This window comes from Rhododendron vialii, chromosome 6a, assembly GCF_030253575.1.
Source record: "Rhododendron vialii isolate Sample 1 chromosome 6a, ASM3025357v1".
NCBI lineage: Eukaryota > Viridiplantae > Streptophyta > Magnoliopsida > Ericales > Ericaceae > Rhododendron > Rhododendron vialii.
The window spans coordinates 31,941,269-31,958,284 of NC_080562.1; the positions used below are offsets into that span (position 1 = coordinate 31,941,269).

The following is a 17,016-nucleotide window of genomic DNA, read 5'->3' on the forward strand; positions in this document are numbered from 1 at the left end:
CGGGTCCATATAAATCATGGATTTAGAAATCTATCACCTCATCTTTCTAATTACCTCCATTTGTTTTTTTTCACGGTCAGAGTGTTTGGCCCAGTTCACCCGCTTGACTAATTCCCTCTCCGGTCTGGTTAAAGGTAAACCATTCATGTCGGAATTAGAAAATTTCCAAAAAAAAAAAATTCAATTGATGCCCAATTAAAACCCAACTAATAATAGGTTAGTTGGATTTGGACCCATTTTTACCCAACTAATAAATGGGTTGGATTGAGTCTATTTTTTAGTTGATAGGTATGAATTTGTTAACGGATCTGGATTCAATTTGTCACCCCAAATTAGAAGTGACCAATATTAAGTTGGTCAACAATCAACATAGCTGAATTCAAAAAAAGAAAGAAAAAGAAATAGGGTGTCCACCTGGACCACCTCTTCCTTCTAACCTCGTCATATGCATCATGGATTTAGAAATCTATCACCTCATCTTTCTAATTACCTCCATATTTTTTTTCACGGTCAAAGTGTTTGGGCCAGCTCATCCGCTTGACTAATTTTTTTTCCGGTCCGGTTAAAGGTGAACCATTGATGCCGAAATTAGAGGATTCCCAAGAATTTTTTTTTCTTGAGACTTGGTCCCAAGAATTGTATCCTTATCATTTGTGTAAGGAGCAAGCCCGCCAACACAACCGGACTAACCCGGGCTAACCTCCTACACATGTGCATCAATGCATTTAGGCCCCGTTTGATAAACGGATTGGAGGTTGGGATTGGATTGCTAAGGTGATGGTATTAGTAATACTTTGTTTGGTTTTCAAAATTGGTCCGGATTGGCAGTCCCATGGGATGAACAATCTGGCTCATAGGAGGTATTAGCAATATCCCTTGGGACTTGGTATTCGTAATCCAATCTTAACCCCTTCTCATTACCAATCACTTCTTATTATCAATTTCTTCTATCAATCAAATCCCATCATCTAATCCTATCTCAAATAAACATGATATTAATAATCCTATCTAATCTCATCCCAATCCTAATTTTATCTCCTTACAAATCACATTCATCTATTACTGTTATCAAACATCTCTGCACAATCTCACCCTTTTATTTCGGCAATTAACGGTTGAGATATGTTTTTGATCTTTGACCGATTATAAATATCTTCTGCCGTTAATAATTTGTCTTTAATTTGAATCGTCAAAAATACTTTTGGACGGCTGAAATTGACCTCCGTAATTTTTATTTATTGAAGCTCCGTAAATAAAGATTTTACACCCACAAATTTTGTACTTTGACTTTTCAGTGGGACTGAATGACACTTCAAAAGGTTATAAGGTAAGTTTTGGATCGAGGCGGGGATCCCTGATCTACGTTAGGGGCAGAGGTGGTTCCCCATTCGGGGAAAGGGTCTAGGACGGCGGGTGATATGAAGTTCGGGGATTGGAGGCGGGAATGGTCAAATTCGTCCTCAATTCATCCCGTTGTCATTTTTATCAAGTAGGCATGAGAAAACAATTAATAAGTGATTATTCTCCATTAATTAGATTGCATGTTAAAGTTCCACAGAAGCCAAATAGTTTGATTAAACCTTGGGGCCACTGCTCAGTTGTTAACTTTAGAGTTTTGGAATCAGTTGAGGTATGTACAAATTAGCTCGGACATCCCGTTAACCAAAAATAAATAAATAAATATACGAGGAGAACAGTAAGGAAGGCACATTATCGTTAATTTGAGAATCCAAAACTAATTAATGATGAGAAAAATAGAACTTTCCCGAGTAAACTTGCATGGAAAGCTTGGCAAATATTCTGAAGAGATTAGCACTTTTACCCTTTCGATGTAGGCAGGCAATGTGAAGTACTCGACCAACATTGTCTAACCTGCATAAACTTTATAACAATGGCAAATCTTTTGAACCTGTAAATATAAGGCTATATACTTTGCACCAGAGCAACTGCAACAACAAATCCTTTCAGTACATGTAATCAACTTCTATAACTATTTCAATGTATGCAATCTGCTCACATAACTACCAACTGAATTCTCAACTTCCGAAACCTCAAATGAAAATCATTACAAGAGCCATTACTCTTTCCTGTGATAAATCATAACTTATTCTCTATGAGTACAACTAAACGGGCATGACATTCGTCCTTTCTTATACTAATTAAATAGACTCCATCACAAAACACAAAGAGAAACACAAGCAGAACAAATATTAGTTCTTTCTTATTTTTGCTGGCTGCAGGATATCCATGATCGCTCAACATTGGCATGGTTGGCATTCATCCACAGCCATTACGAGTTTTGGATGGATGCCCTTCCTCTCTGCTTCGATGCTAGCTCTTCTAGAGTTTTGGATGGATGCCCTCCCTCTTTGCTTTGATGCTCTTCTTGGACCCCTCTGAGGGCCTACAATTGTATTTTGCAAAAATATAAATTTCAAAATCTATTATACTAAAGTGGTATCAGTCGACAACATTTTACAGGGCTTGCAAAATAGTGCCCCCTCTAAGGACCACCAATTAGAAATTACACAATTCACTACAAGAAATTACAACATTCCCGACTAATAGTTTAGTCGGCAAAAGTCCCAAATTTAGTCAGCAAAAGTTTTTTCCGACTAAAAAATTTGGTCGGCACTTTAGTCGGGTAATTACGGTCGGCAAAGGTAATTACCGACTAAAAAAATTTTAGTCGGCATATGTTAGGTTTTCCCGACTAATTATTTAGTCGGCAAATGTTTAGTAAATTCCCGACTAAATAATTAGTCGGAAAATATTTAATAAATTACCGACTAATTATTTAGTCGGCAAATGTTTAGTAAATTCCCAACTAATTATTTAGTCGGAAAATATTTAATAAATTACCGACTAATTATTTAGTCGGAAAATGTTTAGTAAATTCCCGACTAATTATTTAGTCGGAAAATGTTTGGTAAATTCCCGACTAATTATTTAGTCGACAAATATAATATTACAAATTTTAAAACTAATTCTAAAATTTGCTTAGCTTCTTTTTTTTTTTTAGTGATCCACAATAAATTAAATTGAACAACATCTATTCACCAATCTACTGTAATCAAGTTATGAAATTCAAGAAATTCATTCATAACTTCCATAAAATAAAGGGTGTTCACCAAATACTTAACAAACGGTATCCGAATTCGCAGAGTACAAAATAACGAAAAATCCTATCACAAAAAGTGTACGTAGCATCAAACATATCATATCCAAGCCTTAGAGCGTAAAATAATACGAAAGTTCAACAGCGAAAAAACTAGATTACAGTAGAATCTACAACAAAAATCCAACTTCTTCATATATAGTCTTTAACGAGATGCCAGATACTCCAATATCTGTGGAAAGAACAAAACCCAATAATAAGACCCATAATATTGATACAAACTTGAAAAGAGTGCTTCAAGAGAAAAAAAGAAACCTAACACCATGATATTGATACATGCACCATACAACAACATTTTTCTAGCATGGGTATAAGAATGAAGAGAGAAGCAAATCTAAGCATCAGGAGTATGACAATGAAGGATCCACGTATAAAATCAGTGTCTGTTCCAGGTCCTATAAAATTTAAATGACAGGGTTATTTTCTATTAGAAAGACGAATTTTTAAAATGAATTTCCTTAATTAACAAAAAAAAAACACATTTTTATGAGAACGAAACTTAACTCTTTGCATATAAATATTTGGCTCAGATATTTGTTTCATCAGCACACAATGCACCACTTGGCTACAACTTATGTTGCCAAATGATGATTAACCCATTGATCGTCATAAGTTGTCCCGCCAAGACCAGTGTCTTGCCTTCAAAAATCTTATAGTATCATCATAGCCATTAAAAGGGTCGAGGATACAACTTATGCTCGAAAAAACACTCAAAACAAATTGCCATTTCATCATCATTGCCCCGAATACTGAGACCCTAAAAATAGGCACCAAAACTACCAAAACAGAGTTCAATATTGCCTAGAAAACAGATACTACAACTTAACTTGCCTAGAAATTAGTTTGCTTATGGTCAGAAAACAACCAACAAAACGAGCCAAAACATAGATCAATTCTGCCCAGAAAACAGCCAGCCATTTCATCATTGTTGCACTTAAACATGCCTTTTTTTACGAGAATCTGGGCAAAGTTCATGGGAGTTTCCCACATACTGTACTGAGGAACATCAAAACTCCTAGTTGCACATTTGTCAACATCTTTCAAACAATCCTGAAGTCATCTCTAAGCTATTCTTCTCTGCCACAAATTTACCCAGGGGATGGTGCCTATGGTATCGTAACTCCAAGGATAGTATCTCTCTGGTTGGAACTGCTTATCAGATACAGACGTACTTACGGGAAAAATCACGGACTTTATTCGGAGGGTTCTACTAGGTGTACTTGCCATTGATCAACAGAGAGCATCTAGCGGCACCATCCCAACTGGAAATTGGAAACAACTCTTCTAGAGAGAATTCATACATGGAAGATACGGATGGAGCATATTATGAGAGGATGCATCAAGGCTAAAGAACCAATCTGCCAAGGTAGCTAATTCTCCCATGCTAGTCTAAAGCAGTTGAACAGAACACATAAATTAAGAACCAAGGTGGCTATTTAGCCTATGTCTAACTAGAAAGCAGTGCAAAATGGTGGATGCATAGAGGTGTCACCATCATCAGGAGATAGAATCCAGGAGGCTATCAACAAAGTTACGCAAAAAAGACATGACTTCTTTACCCATGAATTGGTAACAAGTAGAAAAGACATCAAGAAAACGTTAATTTCCAGCTTCAAGTTATGTTTTGTACTTGTAGCCCTTTGCTTAAAGCTGGTTCAATCACATTACGCGTACAGAAAATTGCACCAATAAATGAGTGCTGCTTCCATTCCAAAAAAAATGTCTGGTTGGCAAAACAAAAACTTAAAAATAATACAATGAGTCAAGAAAAATTCGAACTTTTTTCTGCTGATTACTACAAGTCAATGAGTTCTTTTATTTATCAAAAGAAAGTTTGATTTTCCTTGACAAACACGTACTTTTTTAAGTTCTCTTTTGTAACTAAACAATGGGAGTATTTTTTTATCGATGACATACAAAAGAATTGCTTTATCGATAATAAATGTCATACAACATATTATGAGTTTCTATTTTTTCCCGATTAAAAGGGCCAACAGATATTTACCTTTGTTCCTCCTCGCATGTCTCCTTTGTCCCTCCTCACGTTGCTTTTGCTCTTCCTCCCGCCGACTCTTCTCCTCCTCCCGCTCCTCCTCGTGTCGCCTTTGTTAGAGAACTGGTAAGTCATCCATTAGAGGCTATTTTATGTCAAGGCAAAGTCCAGTATAATTAGTCGAATTGCGGATAAGGTTGATCCAAACACTAAGTTATAAAAAAAATCAGCAAGATAGTATTTCTCTGTGACAAATAGCCAAAGCAACATGCAGCATTCTAAAATGTTTCTGAAATATTTCCTTTTCACAGTGGTTCCAAAATGTTTCTGAAATATTTCCTTTTTCTAGCTAACCGGAACAATATGCCGAAACAAAATTTTGATCAATTGTCATCATCTGTCGAAACTTTTAACACTATTCCACCATAGGATTCATCTTATGAAATCGAGTAGCTAGGGAAAAGTTTACAGTTAGATCCTAAAATACCTTTTCCCTTTGGCTTCATTAATTTTTTTAGTAACAAAGGGCAGCCAACTTTGGCACCCCTTTTCTTGATGAGGACTTCATATAAACTGATGGAAATCGCCTCCCAATATGAAATCATATTTTTAAAGGAGTACGATAAACATTTCACAAGTTAACGACCTTAGCTACCGGTTACATGAAATTTTTTTATAAAGAAACCCAAATACAACCAATTGCGGATTCAGACTTCTCTTACAAACCAGGACACGAACACAAATTTCTGTACCAAAAAATGAGAAGGCCAGCCAACTTTGGCACCCCATTTACCATAACAATATTACTAATGTTTACCATGACTCGTGTGTTGAATCAACTTGTATTGGTTTAAGAAAAGGAGCCAACAAATACTTCAAGCACAGAAAAAACCACGCATCTCGTCTTGAGACACATTGATTCAACAACAATAATGGACTCGTAACAATAATGGAATTCAAGTTCTAAGTTTCGGCCTTCCCGCTATATACATCTTAGCTCCGTCCGCGCCGACGACTAGTGGGTTGCCTACACTGATTTTTAGAACAGGGGCCATATATAACAGTCATGAGCTTGATAATGGACATATACATATCACTGAGTAAAAGCCCTAATCAAAAAGGAAAACAAGATGACATTATCACTGAGTAAAAGCCCTAATTTAGTAGCGCATACCCCTCACGATTTCAAGCAATCCTAGGGCTTAGATCCACATATAAAATCGAGAGAGAGAGATACCTCATAGAGTTGGAGGAGCGAGAGAGCGGCTCTACCACGGCTGGAGATGTAGAGTCGGAGGAGAGAGGGTGATTGGGTTGAGGAATTGAGCCACTGAGGATTTGTAAAACCCGATCGACTCGAAATTGTCGAAGAAGCCCTGTTCAGCAAGGCCTCGAGGAGTTGAGAGAGAGAGAGAGAGAAAGAGAGAGAGAGAGAGAGAGAGCGCTTGATTCCGTAGGGGTGGAGGAGGAGAGTTAACGATTCAGAGGAAGGAGGCGGGAGGAGTTGAGAGAGGAACGAACCAAAAGAAAAGAAATTTCTGTTTCCTCATAAATAGAAAAGAAATTACCGACTAAGTAATTAGTCGGGGTTTACGAAAATGCCCCGCCATTATTTTCCTGAAATTTTGAATTGGCGCAAAAAAAAATTCTTTTTCCCCGACTATTAGTCGACAATTGTTTTTGAGGATTTATGGGAAAATATTTAGTGGGCTCTAATTGCGCCACCATTGCATACAAACTCTGAACTTTATCACTATGAATGTTTTTATAATACTCGATCTAAATCGTTAGAATTCCAAGTCTAACCAATTATAGCATGGTCACCAAAATTGAAGATCATTCAATATAAGCAACCACATGATCGGAAGACTTTTACTATGTCCAAAAATATTAAGTCTTATATCACAAGTCTTATATCACACCAATGGAGCCCCACTTTAAGTCTTTTTGCGCGATCAGAACCATCCATCTTTAATCTATTATGGGTTAGATTATTCTTACCAAGATTAGAGTTGATCGATTTTCATTAGGCGATTGATGGAATGAAAACTACTATTTTTCTCATGAGTTCATGTCTCGATAAAGGGGTTTTCTAAACCTGATCAAGCCTCAAATTTACGAGAATGAATAATTCAACAAGTGCAAGAAAATCAACGATCTTGATCGTCAAGGTTGTCTCGCGATCTTGTGGCTACTATAATAACAAGTACAACATAAGAATTAGTTAACTATCAAATACATCAAACATATATATAGTTAAGGTAATTGCCAAGTGATTTTTTATAATGATCGATCTGAATCGTTAGGATTTGACGTCTTATTATAGCATTGTCACAAAATCGGAGATCATTTGGTATTGGCGACCACATTATCGAAAGACATTTAATGCGTTCGGAGACGTTTAAGTGTTATAGTGAACTAACTGATCCCCGCCTGAGGTATTTTTTCATGATCGAAATCGTCTATCTTTGACGTAATACAAATTTAAACATTCGTACCAAGAATGAAGTTAACCGCATATGGATAAACACTTAATTGGACAACAAAATTTTTTACATTTAAGAATTTCTATGCCAATAAAGGGGCTTCCTTGGCCTGATCGAGCCAAAAATTTTCAAGAATCTTACGATTAAGAAGGGAAAAAAAATGAGCAGTTGTGATCGGAAAGGTTGCATCGTGATCATTGTTGTTGGAACAAATATTTCCTTTCTTTGAAATTTTTTAAAAATGGGAAAAAGTTGATATTCCATGACTAAATTTATTAGTTGGGAAATGTATTTGATTTTTTAATTCGGATTATATGATATTACCCGACTAAAATATATTTGGTCGGAAAATGTAATTTCGTTTCTATTTTATTAAATTCGAAAAAACGATATTTACCGACTAAATTTATATTTAGTCTGCAAAAAAGCCATTACCGACAAAATTTAGTTTAGTCGGAATTTATTTTTTATTTTATTAAATTCGAAAAAATGATATTTACCGACAAAGTTTAAATTTAGTCGGCAAAAAAATCCATCACCGACAAAATTCAGTTTAGTCGGAATTAATTTTCTATTTTATTAATTCAAAAAATGATATTTACCGACTAAATTTAAATTTAATCAGCAAAAAAAGCCATTACCGACAAAATTTAGTTTAGTCGGAATTAATTTTTTATTTTATTAAATTCGAAAAAATTGATATTTCCCGACTAAATTGAAATTTAGTCGGCAAAAAAATAAATTACCGACTAAATTTAGTTTAGTCGGAATTATTTCTATCAATTGCCGACTAAAATTATGTTTTGGCCGACAAAAAATAATTTAGTCGGCAAATGTTTTATATTTTCCCGACTAAAAATTGTTTTGTTGGTGATTGGCTTATATTTTCTGACTAAATATTTTTTAGTCGGGAATTTTAGTCGGGAATTATGTATTTTGTTGTAGTGATTATACTACCGTGGTTATTTAAGAAAAAAAACTAATTAAACAAGATACGTACATCATCAGTACCGGTGGTGCAACACTAGCAACGAGAGGCACTGCGTTTGGGTCTATCGCAAACCTGCCAACAAATTTGAGAAAAAATAAATAACCAAGAATAACACATCGGTATATTTCTTATGGGGAAAATAAGTGACCATAAAAAGGTCGTATTTGGGTTGAGAGAGACAGGGACAGACCCATTACAGTGGCATGGGTTGCATTTGCACGGGTGCTTGCATCCGCATCCGGTTTGATGCTGCCTTGGTACCTCGATGCTGTTCTCGGACCCCTCCGAAGGCCTACAAATATATTTTGCAAAAACATAAATTTGGTAGTTTGTTATACTACAGTTGTATTAGTTTATCAAGATGTATTTTCAAAGAAAAAACTAAAAAAATATACACACCTATTCACTGGTAGTGCTGCACTAGCAAAGATGGCCACTCTTGGGTCTATCCCAGATCTGACAACGAATTTGAGAAAATAAATAAATAAATAACCACACATCAAATTTAGGTTGCAAAAATATAGAATTCCACAGTTTGTTACAACAGTGGTATTAGGCCAATTTTGGCCAAATAATTCATTTGGATTCTTTTTTGTCCTTATTCAAATTTTTTTCTCATTTTTTAGTTTTTCATTAATTTTTTTTGGATTATTATTTCTCCACAACGAGAGGAATTTAAAGAGTAAAAAATTACAATGTGAAACCAAAATTTTTAAATAAACACAAAAATAAATCAAATAGACAAAATTTTTCATTTTTATTCAAAATTTCGATGTTATTTCACCATAAATAATCTAAATGGATTATTTTAGTCCATCAGAAGTTATTTTCAGAAAAACTAAACAAGATTACAAATGCTAGGTACACAACCCAATTCCCCAAAGCAAATAAGATTTTGGGTCCCTGCAGCGAGTAATTCTCGCTGCATCTTCCAGCGAGCCAAAACGTCGTCGTATAGGTCGCCGACTGAGGCACCAACTCTTGCCTCAACGCTTCAACCCTTTTGCTCCTCACCTTATACGGTGCAATGGTTGTGTGAGCCCTACTTTTGGGGTTCCACATAAGTGATCCAATCCGTTCAATAATTTCAAAATAATAATTTGAGCAAACACGTAAAAACTCATATCAATCTGATAATTGTAGTTAAGCAAATCCTATCATCCAATGGTTGATTCAGACTTCAGGACCCTAGATACTAAATGAAGTATGAAAAGAATTATACAATTTTGTGCTCCATATACATTTGATCTGAACTCCACATATTGTAGGTCTTATTGAAAAGAACATTCAATAAAAAAAATTATTGTGATTGAACATCGATAGTTATTAAAACAGAAAGAATATGAACTGTTTTGATACGTAGCGATATCCGATCAAGATAAACTTTTTTCTAAGTTATCTTCTCAATAAGGCCTAATAAATCCACGGCTCAGATTAAGAGTTTATCGGGCACATAATTGAATACAGTAACTTTTTTTTCCAACTCTGTTTAGTATTTAGGATCCTGAATTTTCTAAAATAACAATTTGATGATTGAATTAAGCTGATTTTTTACAAAATCACTTGAACTATTATTTTAAAATTATTAAGCAGTTCAGATTAGATCAAGAGTTTATCAGGCACATAATTGAATACAGTAACTTTTTTTTCCAACTCCGTTTAGTATTTAGGATCCTGAATTTTCTAAAATAACAATTTGATGATTGAATTAATTAATTATAATTATTGAATTAAGCTGATTTTTTACAAAATCACTTAAACTATTATTTTAAAATTATTAAGCAGTTCAGATTGTGAGAGACTTCAAAAGTAGGACCCACATAACGATTGCACTGTATGGGGAGGAGCAAAATGGCTAAAGCGTCGAGGCAAAAGTTGGTGAGCCAACGTTTTGGCTCGCTGGAAGATGCGGCTCACTGTAGGGAAAAATTATACTATGCCCCAAGGGCATAGTCATGTGGCGCCCCAGGGGCTCTTTGTACCACACAAATATATGTGGACCACTGAAATGTGTGGTGCAGAAAGCTCTGGGGTACCACATGGCCATACTCCGGAGGCATGGAATAATCTCTCCACTGTAGGACTCCAAGTCCACGTGGAGAGCTAAGAAATGTAGGTGGGTCCCGCCTATTCTATGTCTCCCTCACACCCCTCCATAATATGTCCACAAACCAAACTGTAATCAGAACCCAGAAAAAAAAAAGAATAATAAACATTTTCAGGCGCATAAACATCATAAAAATTACTATGATTAGGATATTTCTGGTAGATAAATTAAATGCTTAAACAAGAATAATGACAAGAAAATTGATTTTAGCACTCCACTTTGTATGCTAATTATGTGAGATTACAAAATAAAAAATGGAGTGCTATTGACTAAAAGTGAAGTGCCAAAATCAGATCCCTAATAACAACCAAATAAGGCAAATAGATACTATTAGAGAAAAGATGAGATAGTCTGTGAGGTGATCGAGACACGTGATGACACCCTTCTAAGGAAAGATACACCTCCTTTTGCATGGGGTTGGATGACGTTCTTTTCTCAAAATACTGTACTTGTGTTTGGTTTGGTTGAGAGTTTAGTTTAGTTTAGTTTTGGTAGTGGGTGAAGAGAGAAATAGAGTAATGATTGAAGATAAGTAATGATTGGAGAGAGATAGAGAGATATGTGAAAGTAATGATTGGAGAAAGAAGTAGGGTAATGATTGAAAAACAAAATTAAAACAAAACTAAAATGGCAAACAAACAAAAACGACCTTCAAGTTCTCTTCGGTACAGCGAATCGAACTCACAAACCATATAGTTTTCCGACACTCAAAATCTGTATAAATTCAAGGAAGACAGATTTCTAGCACTGTTGTGTTTTAAAGAGGAAGAGTCTGATAATAGGTTGTATCTTAGCCAGGGCTGCAAACGATCCGAGCCGCTCGCGAGCGGCTCGGAGCTCGGCTCGATAACGGCTCGGCTCGGCTCGGTTCAAGACAAAAACGAGCCGAGCTCGAGCTCGAGTCCTGGGCTCGTTTCATAAACGAGCCGAGCTCGAGCTAGTCGAAACTCGGCTCGAATTGGCTCGCGAGCTCGATTATATAATATATTTATATATATATTTATATATATATATATTTACATATTTATATTTATTTATATATATATTTATATATATTTGTTTCATAAACGAGCCGAACGAGCCGAGCTCGAGCTCCGTAAATACCTATCGAGCCGAGCTCGAGCTCGAGTTCTGCAGCTCGTCACGAGCTCGAGCCGAGCTCGAGCTCATTGTTTTTGAGGCGAGCCGAGCCCGAACATGCCGAAACTCGGCTCGGCTCGGCTCGATTGCACCCCTAATCTTAGCCGACTCGTAGGTGATAGATATATATGCAATATATGCAACCAACTACTAGAAGAAATAGGAAATATCCTTCCGTATAGGAGTATATAACAGTATACTCTAATATTTAGGAGTAAAACAATGAGACCCAGTCAAATGGGTTCCAGTTTGGAGGATGCTCCAATTTTAATCTTCTAATGACAAAGAATATAATATTGAATATAACCTATTTCAAGGATATGAGGCTGAGCACACATAATTATTTACCCCTCACAATTTTTTTTATGCATCAGCCATTTCAACTACTGCTTCATCTGTACTCTCTTCATTCCTAAATGTTTGTCTGGTCTGCAGAATAACAACTTAAAAATAATAATAATTCGAACTTTCTAAACAAATCAAAAGAACTCATTGATATATGTAAATTGTTGAAAAAAACAGAAATTTTTCTTGCAAAAATAGTATTATTTTTAAGATATCATTTTACTGACCGGATAAATATTTTGGGATGAAGGTATCACAATTTTGCCTCTAGGAAACATAGCCACTAACTGGTTTTTGTTAATTGTGATGATTAAAGATTTTAAGAGCCCCCAATGAGCTATTGCGGGGAAGGGGTAATGGGCATTAGCGATGGATTCGTCGGAGGAGAGGAAAAGGGTCGGAAGAGGCGGAAAGTAGTGGTGATGGCTAGTGGAGGGTTGGACGAGAATGGAGGGTAGGATAGGTGATCAATGGGGTCTGGAATAATGAAGGGGAAGTGAAATTATTCAGTGTTTCATTGGATAACAAAGATTATGTGACCATTAATAATCTTGGCCATTATATTTTATAGTTGCCATGTGTCGCTTTATTAATAGGACGAATTGGAGAGGAGCCAAAGTCTCTTTCACCCAGCATCCGCAATGGTAATAATCAAAATCAATAATCAAAATGTGTCACGTCAGCATTTGATTATCCATTTAATCCATAATCAAATTTAACAACCTCTACCTCCACATTGGCTATTTTACATCCCTAACCAAAAAAAATCCATAATACACAATACATAATGCACATTTGTCCTATCGCAAACGAATTCTAATCACGCACCTGAACACACCAAATTATTCGTCTCTATGAGACAATTCCAATGTGGGGTGTTTTTGAGTTATTGAGTTTTGAGTTTGGTTATTGAGTTTTGGTTATTGGTAAAAATTGTTAGATTTGGTTATGGAATGACTGGAATTTGGTTATTTGCTAAAAGATTTGTAATTTTGTTTCTAACAATGTGAAGTGTTTTTTAGTATTGTTGTTAAGTTTGTATAATCACACCATTTTGCTTATTACAATGGGAATGCTCTTATGTCTCGTACCGTGTATATTACATCCTTTATAAATAAACCCACTAAATTAATATTAATATTAAATTAAAACAACAAAATCGACTTCGAACTGTGAGAAATGCATGCCCATACAAACACTATGTATATATGTATGTGTATGTACATGAAAGCAGGGGATGAAGAAACAACAAAACCGAATTCGAACCGTGAAAAATGCATGCAAATCAATACACACACAGTATGTATGTTCTTGTAGACATGGAAGGTAGACATGAAAGCAGGGGATGAGGAGGAAACAACAAAGCCGATTTTTTTTTTTGATCCGAACAAAACCGAAATTTTTTTTTTGATCCGAACAAAACCGATTTTTTTTTTGATCCGAACAAAACCGATCGAATTCGAACCGTGAAAAATGCATGCCAATACACACACAGTATGTATTTATATATATTCTTGTAGACATGAAAGCAGGGGATGAGGAAGAACCTAAGTGGCGGCTTCAAAGAACTCTCTTGCTCACCCAATCCGCAAATCAGATCCAATTGCCTTCCCATAGCTCCCTCATCCATTTGAGCCATTTGGACTTTGGAGTGTATAGATAGGTAGACAGAAAGATAGATGTGTATGTATGTAATGGATGTTAATAGAGGAGGAGGAGGAAGAGGAATGGCGTGGGGCAACTCCCAGCTTTGTTTTTTAAAAGGGAAAACACCCAGATTAATACTTCCTCTCCCCTGCTAGCTGGGGGGATATTGAGATTTTTTTTGAGAGATGGGAATGTGATTGTATATGTAGAGAGAGGGGGAGAGAGAGATGAGAGAGCTGGAGGTGGGAGGAGGGTTATCTCCGTGGGAATGGAAGTGTAATGTTTAAAAGTTGGAATTGTATATAGTGGAATTGTATATGGGGAAGTGTAATGTTTTTTATTTCTTCATAAAAAAACAAAAACTTCCTTCATCTGCCCCTCCCGTGTGACTTCTTAAAACAAAAACTCTCTTCATCCGCCCCTCCCGTAGAAATGGGAAAAGTTTGATTTGATTAAATTTTTATTTGTATTTTATCGAATAATTTAAATAAAAATTGTTCGGACCAAATCTTTTTCAATCTCTTTTTTGCTGATTTCTCACGATTCCTCTCTCCTGCTAGCTAGCTTGGGGGATATTGAGATCTTTTTTGAGAGATGGGAACGGGATTGTATATATAGAGAGAGAGATGAGAGCAGTTAGGGCTGTAAACGAACCGAATCAAGCCGAACCCTGTTAAGTTCGGCTCGGATCGTTAAGGTACGAGTTCGGCTCGGGTTCGGCTCGAGTTCGATTCGAGCCTAAACAACTTGGCTCGAGTTCGGTTCGTTAAAATTTTTCAAGGCTCGGGTTCGACTCGGTTGGGTTCGTTAAGATACTAGTCAAGCTCGAGTTCTGCTCGGATTTGGCTCGGGTTCGTGATAAGTGCCAAAATATACATATTTTGACCCTCCAAACTACATTTGTTAGTTATTTATTTTGATTAATTGATTTTTATTTTGTTCTTTTGTTGTTTATAGGTTGTTCGAGCCCGTTGTCTAAGATTTTGGATAAAAAGAAGATTTTAAAGAAGTTTGGAATCGAAGGGTGAAGTGCATTGAAATTTTAAATGATTAATTTAATATTAGACAAAGTCAAAGGGCCTTTGTGTAGTTAAAGTATTCAATCCCTATATATACAATTAGGCCCTGTTCCAGAACACCTTCTTAAAAAATAAGTACTTATTTCACATTTTCAAATTAAAAAATAACATAAATGAAAAATAATTTTTTAATTTTTTTTGCACCGTATTAAAGATCTCAATGAGATCTATCAAACAAGATCCATAGTGATAGGAAAATTATTTGCGTAAGCACATAATTTTCGAGCTTGAAATTGCCTTCTTAAAAAATAAGTACTTATTTGTCGTTCTGGAACGGGGCCTGACCTACTAGTGAAGAGGTCGTCAGCAGCTTTTGGAAGAATAAAGAAAAGCACAGACGAAACGAAGAATAGGGCTGCGGCAATATTGTTTAGTATTCTTTCTTCCTTTTAAGTTTTTGATGTCTTGTTCAATTACTCGCACTCCGATAACTAGTTTTAATTTTTGTTTTTAATAAAAAAAATTTGTTGGTTCTTGTTTAAAGTAGATTTTCTGTTTATTTTTCATCACGCACAATAGTAGCATATTTCAAGTTAGGGTTTCTTTTATTTTATGCATAATGATCAGTGAGTAGTCGTTCAGGTAGGGTCGCGGGATGATTAACACATTGCGGCCAGTTCAGGCACTGCTCTTAATTTCAAATAATAAAGAAAACGATTTTAGATTGAAAAATGCTTCCCGTGGACGAACCCAGGCATTGTCGGAGCCCATGTGAACGGAAGAATGGGGGTCCAAAACTCATTCTCCGCTGCGCATGGGTATACGGCGACCGTAGGGTCTCGCATATTGCGGGGTATTTTTATCAATCTAAAATTAAACGTTTTTAAGAACTCCAAACAGAGCAGGTTAATTCGGACTGGTTGCGAGTGCTATGAATCCTATGACCGTACCTTTCTTTTAATTATTTTAAAAGTACAATCAATTTTTAGGTTTTAATTTAATCTCAATCAAAACGACAAGGGGTGGCTACCTAAGAGCCCATTCAAATTATAACAACCCGAATTTTTAGTCAGCACACATCACTGTCTCTGCGGATTCAACTCCGGACTTATCGGATATTGTGCTACGTCGGTCTCCACCCTACGCTTGGGGTAACCCATTAATTTAAGACTAGGAAATCGGTCAAGCATTTTTGACGCCGTTGCCGAGGACGGTAACGTGTGTTAAAAATTAGGGTAATTATTTTTTTATTTGTTTTCTTATTAGTTCTTTATTTTTATTTTTTTTAAATTGTTGAAAAGCAAAAAAAAAAAAAGCTCATTTTGCAAGGCGCTATGGAGGTTATGCAAACCAATTTGATTATTCAATGTCACTGCTTATATTTTATGGTTTGGCCTCAGAAAATTCTTTTTCGCATATTCATGACCTTGAGGAAGCTTTTGCTAGTGATGAAGTGGCTCTTTTACATGTATTTTCAGCATCTTTGCGTGATAGTGCTTTAGATTGATTTAATTTATTGAGTCCAAGATTGACATGGGGTGGAATTGTAATACAATTTTTCAATCATTTCAATCCCTCATATGAGACTCATATGCTTTTACAAGAACTATCAGATTTCTCTCAACATGATGATGAGTCTTTGTCACAGTGTTGGGAGCAATTTAAATTTGTTGTATTCTCTTGGTCGAATTTTAATTGTGAGCTTGGCAGTCTTCTGGAGCATTCATGGCAGAGACTCCTACTTCAGCTATAAAAGGAGATCTCTTCCTTTGGTTTCAACACACCAAAATCACACCGAAAACAATCCAAAATATTCTTTTGCAATACAATTGTTCTTTTCGAGAGAGAGAGTACAGACACAAATTGGTTCGACGGGCAGCATACAGCGGTGCTCCAGCGGCTGAGTGGTAACTGAGTCAATCTTGGGAGACGAACACCGACACAACCTCCAGTACCGATTAGACGGCGAATTTGTCTTAAGAGCACCGTTGAACAAAACGGATTTCGGTTTGGAATTGCTAGTACTTTTTTACAGTTTATGTCTACATTTCATATTGGGTAAATTTCAGATACACCTTCTATACTTAGGTCATTTTTAACTACACCTCAT

General features: G+C 36.0%; 1 protein-coding gene and 1 long non-coding RNA gene across 2 annotated transcripts; both read right to left on the minus strand.

The window, feature by feature from the left end:
- Nucleotides 1-1,934: 1,934 nt before the first annotated feature.
- On the minus strand, nucleotides 1,935-13,859 carry LOC131330570 (uncharacterized). Its single transcript, XM_058364193.1, has 5 exons — nucleotides 13,788-13,859; nucleotides 9,048-9,104; nucleotides 8,839-8,940; nucleotides 8,658-8,720; nucleotides 1,935-2,404 (listed from the first exon to the last, which is right to left on the minus strand). The coding sequence occupies exons 1-5, from the start codon at nucleotides 13,853-13,855 to the stop codon at nucleotides 2,341-2,343; spliced, it is 354 nt and encodes a 117-aa protein (XP_058220176.1). The 5' UTR covers nucleotides 13,856-13,859; the 3' UTR covers nucleotides 1,935-2,340.
- Nucleotides 3,115-5,956, minus strand: LOC131330571 (uncharacterized). The gene is made up of 2 exons (XR_009201146.1): nucleotides 5,184-5,956; nucleotides 3,115-3,350 (listed from the first exon to the last, which is right to left on the minus strand). It is a non-coding gene; the product is annotated as an uncharacterized LOC131330571 (long non-coding RNA).
- Nucleotides 13,860-17,016: the final 3,157 nt, after the last annotated feature.